Source organism: Arvicanthis niloticus, chromosome 7 (assembly GCF_011762505.2).
Source record: "Arvicanthis niloticus isolate mArvNil1 chromosome 7, mArvNil1.pat.X, whole genome shotgun sequence".
NCBI classification, from domain to species: Eukaryota; Metazoa; Chordata; class Mammalia; order Rodentia; family Muridae; genus Arvicanthis; species Arvicanthis niloticus.
The window spans coordinates 60,429,482-60,435,481 of NC_047664.1; the positions used below are offsets into that span (position 1 = coordinate 60,429,482).

Below are 6,000 nucleotides of genomic sequence, written 5' to 3' on the forward strand. Positions count from 1 at the left end.
TCCATCAGTCATTTATGACTTAAGCAGACTTACTCAATACATTATGTTTCATATTCCCATTCAGCAAGCACATTTGTGAATATACTTCCATGTAACACACAGGCACTGTCTTACCACACACATTAGGTCATCTGTCACAGTGATAGAGGGTGGAGGGTGGGCAGGGTGGAACTCTACGTGCTATTGTTAATGTGCTTAGATCTTTAACTTGCTTGTACGTTGCTTTCGTACTTTATACCAATGTACTGTCAGTTGAGAATCTACTTCTCAGTCACACTTGGATCTTAAAATGTATTTTAAATATAAGGTTCTGCCTATTCGCATATATATGAATAATGCATAAGTGAATGTAATCCAATTGGCAACAGCACACTATTTATGAGATAACATATAGATACGGAAAATTATCCTTTCAGAATTAATAATTTTTCTTGTATAGGTGGAAAATTTATATCCATTGAAATATACATATGCACTTAACACTTGAAAGTATCTTCATGGCTCTGTAAAATACACCAAATGAATATATATCTGGCTATTTTACATACTTAAATTACCATTTCTCCTGTTCTATCTTCTGTAGTTTCTATTTCTGCAAAACCTTATCTTTACTATACATGAAATAAGTACTATTCTGTGGAGTGATTTGTATCAGGCTCGTATGTATCAGGAAAGCCTGTTGGTGTACGTTCGACACTAATGGCTGCTTCTTGAATTTCAGATTCAAGGCCTCTTCCGGATGTAGCGCTGACTGGCAAGTGCACCCGTGAATGTGATGAGTATGGCCATTCAGACTCCTGCTGGATGCCAGTGCGCACTTCCCCAGAGAGGAAGAAGAGCCAGCCCAAACTCTCCACTTTCATGCCTGTTGATGAACGAGGAAGCCAAGAAAAGCTGGCCAATGGCGAGGCTGCCATCATGGGTGACCGCAACAGAAACCTCCTGAACAAAAAGTTGACCTCATCCTATGAGACCTTCAGTGCAGCTAGTTTCAGCAAAAATGAGGAAGCCAACCCTGAGGATATCCCTTTAACAAAAACAGGGGAATATAAGCCATCTCCTGTCAGCACTCTCACTAGAAGAGAAGTTTATCTGTAGGTTGCCAAGGAACAACATCAAAGTTCTTTTCATGTACGAGGAGAGTTAGGGGCAAAAACATTACTAAGTAAAACCATTTAATCACAAAGAGGGGGCTACCAAAGAGACAAAGCTTTGCCTGCCACTTCTGCCTCCAAATCAGGCCTTTAGTGTTACTGTTTGCCTGATGACAGTGTACAAAGTAGAATCCATTCTTGTCACTTGCATGTCTACACCTTCACGGATCCCCAACAACCCACCCTCTTTTCCTTACCCCTCCTCAAACCCAAATAACAACAAAACAACAACAACAACAATAAAAGATGGTTGCAAGTTCTTTTCATGGTAACAAGTCTGATTAGCAGAACATAATACACTCTCATTATCCCTAATCTGAAGCATGATTTTTGGTCACTTTGATTTGTTTGAGTGTCATCTGGCTTGTTAATAAAAGAAGGATGGGTTAAAAATATACTACAGACTATCAATGGTTTATTATTGCTAAAGTCAGCCCATTGGAATTAATAAAATCTTTTTAATGGTACAGTCCTTATATAAAGGACTCTTTGAAAAAGTAATTTAGGATGACAGCAGCTTTAATAATAAACAGTTCAAATTGAAACTCAGTAGAAGAATGCAGTTCCAAGCTGCCATATATTGTTACTTTCAGGTCAAAGGCATTAACTTCTGTTCCATACATTCACAGAATATACTCACCCAGTTTTGACAAAAACAATTAGATGAATTATAATTTGTAAAAGTATGTTTTGGGATAGAATTACTCATGAAGGAACTTTAAGTCTTATGTCATTATGAGGCCAAAGATCACATGGCAGATCAGGGAAATAATAAAACTGATTTGGTCTTGGCGTAGAGATCCAGTAAACAACAGAAGGAACCAAACCTGTGCACACACAGAAACACTCAGATGCTAGTTGGTTTTATATTAACTCTTCTTCCAGAAAAAGTCTTCTTTTTAAAATGAACTTTAGTTAAATACTCAGAAAATGAAAGAACTAATAAGACACATGTGTTGTCTTATAATAAGCAACTGGTCCAAGCCCAGGTCTACTCTCATGTGTTATAGTCAGGGAAGAATCTACATTTTAATGTCATATTGATGCATAGTGAGATACAAAAAGACACACTGGAATATGATTTCATGAAGTCTCCTATTGTCACTTTGGGATCCCAGCTGTTCTTGGTGATCTTATTATCATTTCTAATTATAATTGCATTTTTCACTTGGTCAAAACACAAGTGCATTGATTTCAAATCCTGTGCAGTACAGAAACATTTTGAGACTCAAACATTTAAACAACATAACACTTGAATTGACTTGTCATTAATGTAATTTGAATCTTATTCAATGTGCGTCTTAAACAATCTCTGAACATGAAAGAATGAATTCTGGACAATATTTTATTTAACATAATATATGCATCTCAAAGTTGGAAAATGTATAGTTTTTTTTCAAGAGATACAGAATATGCAGATTTTGAATGCTTTGCTCTATGCAAGATGATTTAAGAAAACTGAAATTTGAGCTGGGACATTCAGATGAATGTGACAATCCATGGACAATATAGGGGATGACAGGTAAAGAGAGCAAGAGTTCTCATCACCAAATGCTAGTTACTTGGTTAAACTGTAGCCTTGATGGCTACAAAGCTGTAGAGACACTGTAGCTCTGGACAGTTTCCTGCTTTTCAGATTTTCTTAGACTATAAGGTGAAGAAATCAAGACTATAGGTTGATAATTCACTGTAGGTCATCAAAATACTTATCTTTGAGGAACATTTCTCTGGTGGGTCTTTTGGGATCATTTCCTTATGCTCTTTCTTAAAGTGAAATTTTCATTTTGATGTTAGTTTATGTATAATAGGTAGAATGAAAAACAGATGTAATTGATATAAAAAACATTGAACTAAAATACCAATAATTGAACATGCTCATGTTTGGTTATTATTTACACTATGGAAAGATGAAATTCTAGAACTTTGTTAGGAAACTGCATTCAAGCAGTTCTGCCTTGTATAATCTGTAAGTACCTATTAAGACGAAATACTTCTAAAGATACTTATGAAAATGTATACATATTTTTCTTGCACGTTACAGAGGAAATAATTGCATAACACTGATGTTCAACACTTTTTTATATGCATATTTTCTTTCTTTCATGGGACACTTGAAGCCACTAGATAGCTCATTTCACTCTTAAAATCCTTTGGTTGTTTATAAAGCTAATACAGGTCACACTGGACCTACAGATTTATTCAATCCACATTCCACGATGATGTTTGCACCACATGCCGGGTAGTCATGTCATTGTTCTTTAACGTGTGAACCTCTCTTTAGAACTAAAATGGATGTGAAAGAATAAAATTCAGTGTACTGTAAGTATTCGAAATAATTCTAGTAGAATTAGTTATCATAACATGTTTATTATATAATGAGCTGGCATGACACAGAAATATATTTTGTGTTTGTATGACTTTTATTTTGACTAGGTTAAATCTGGTGCCACTCCATATATAGAGTGCTTTTGAAAAAAAATAAAAACAAAAAAAATAAATAAATGAGTGAATGCAAAATAAGCAACTGTGCCTTTTATACCTCTTGTTATGGTAAACAAACAAGCAAACAACAAAGAAACAAAAAAATGAGCGGTTGTTGGGTTTGGATAATGAGGGGAAATGGGCTATTCCCAACTTTTTTGATCCTGTATATTTACCCATGTTTATTTTCTGAGAATAAATAATATATTAAACCTTTGCCTTCTGACAAACTCAGATAATGGACCAGTCAGTCTTAAATATTGTTCATTCATAAGATAAGATTCAGGCATTAATATGGGGCTGCTTAAATCTCACTGGACAGTGAAATCATTGGTTATAGAATCACACAGGGAAATACTATCAGGGGTGAAATCAATCCTTTTTGCAAAGTAGAATATTGATTTAGAAGTTTTGATTTTTGTTTTCTCTCTTTTTAGCTGGGTTTTCATTTTTGGTTGTACAGTATATAAACTTTCTTCATTTTCTGTACACAGACTCTCAAGTGGACTTCTGCATGATAATACATTAGGTCACATTTACAAATTGAGTAATTATACAAATGTGTGTGTATTTATATGTCTGTAGCATCTGTCTAAAATTGACTACTCTGTTTGAATCTCGAGAGAGCATTGTTGTCTGATTTTCGTTCTTTTTTTTTTTTTTAAACTGGCCTGTTGCCTGAGTTTCAGAAAATGAAGGAGGCATTATTTTTATGAGAGAGAAAACTAAGGTGATACAAAGGATGTTTGCCTGAAAGGCTACCCTGGGAGGCCAAGTTAGAGGAAAATACAAAGTGAAATACACAGGCCAGAAAGAAACTGCCAGGAATCAAACAGCCATCTTAAAACAGTTGTGTAAAATCTTAAGACCTATGACATTTCAAATGATAGGTTAGATCAGTAGTAAATAAATAGTTGCCTCCTTAAAATAATAAACTAAAGGAGCAAAGTTCATCAGGGATATGAGAAAGCTAGTGACCCAGGCGTTGTATATGTGACATCTGGATGCGGCATCATTCGTTCAGCTACCTAGGGTTTACTTTCAGACAACTTTTCCTACATTTTGAAGCACTTGCATTCCGTGTGGTACGATCTGTTTGTAATGTTAATCATTGACTATTGTTCTGCTACTTGGATGTTGATAGTGAAGCAGAGAACAATTAATCATCATTGATTATGTCACTATGCACGCGACTTTGCTAAACATGGCGAAATGTATTAAACACTCGTCCAACTATTTATGAAATACTTTACATAATTTAATTTGCTTTTGTACAGTTTTATGTAAATAAATTGCTTGTCATTTTTGTCTTTACAAATTAAAATATAACATGATCAAATGGTTTCACACTTGTAAGTGTGTTTCTCAGTTAAAAGGGAATTCTGTTTTGGAAGGAAAAAAATAGTGACTGAGTGCCCGTATCATTTTGATTTAATATGCATTGCTTTCTGCTAGGTTAAGGTAAACCAAGGCAAATGATCGGATGGTAATTGAGGATTTAGAGTGAAGCATGTGTTGGAGGTCTCTGCAAGGGTCAGGTAAGGAAACAAAAGGAGAGAATGAAAACTCAGTTCTGATTGACTTTGTCAACCAGGACCAAGCCTTTTAGAGAGTCTGATGCCAGATGTTTATTCCCACCACATTTGAAAATAGTGTAAATTGGAAGGAAGTATCCAGCAGTGACAATCCCTGGTACACAAGAAAGTATAATTACACCAAAACTCAACTCAGGGTACATGTCATTTATTCCAAAAAGATGGGTTCTAGAGATAAGCTATCTGTACTAGTTTAAGGATCTAAAGAAGACTCTACCCTGCTCTCTATCATTCAGAAAGAGTAGAAGTCATTTGGGCTTTTAGTCACTTCCAGTACTGGTTGTGAGAGCCAGGAAGCACTTCTCTGTAAAAGTCGTTTAGATTACTAGCTACCTCTGGGTTTATAGGAGCTTGATATGACCTGCCCCAACAAGCAACACAAATCACCAGGCAATTAATCACTTCAAGCTGTCTCAGTAGAAGAGGTTTTAGGTTCATTCCTTTAAGAGGACAGTCATATGTGCTTAACATTCCTGCCTATCCTAGAGATCTGAGGTCAAAAGGATCTTTGTTCTCCTATCACATGTAATAGCACATTACATTCCTTGATAGTAGAATGGAATTTGTATTTTTCAATCTTGATATTCCTGGGCCAGTGACACAGCTAGTCTTAAAGTCTCATACTTTACACACACAAAAAAATATTTTTAAAAGATACTTTAACAAGGATTTTCCCTCCATTGGTACTTACAAAAATTTCACACTCAAATCAAATCAACTCCAAGTCATAATACATCTTATATAGGAATATTAACATTTATTTTGTTGTT

General features: G+C 35.2%; 1 protein-coding gene across 7 annotated transcripts in view; it reads left to right on the forward strand.

Annotated features, from left to right (window-relative positions):
- Positions 1-4,979, forward strand: part of Pcdh7 (protocadherin 7) — a 393,437-nt gene extending 388,458 nt beyond the window's left edge. For 4 of the 7 annotated variants that reach the window (XM_076938505.1, XM_076938506.1, XM_034508328.2 and 1 more), the window contains one exon: positions 722-4,979. In XM_076938505.1, the coding sequence (XP_076794620.1) occupies positions 722-1,098 (377 nt within the window). In that variant the 3' untranslated portion in view covers positions 1,099-4,979. The remainder of the gene's footprint in view (positions 1-721) is intronic. The other 3 variants (XM_076938508.1, XM_076938509.1, XM_076938510.1) reach the window with 2 other exon arrangements.
- Positions 4,980-6,000: the final 1,021 nt, after the last annotated feature.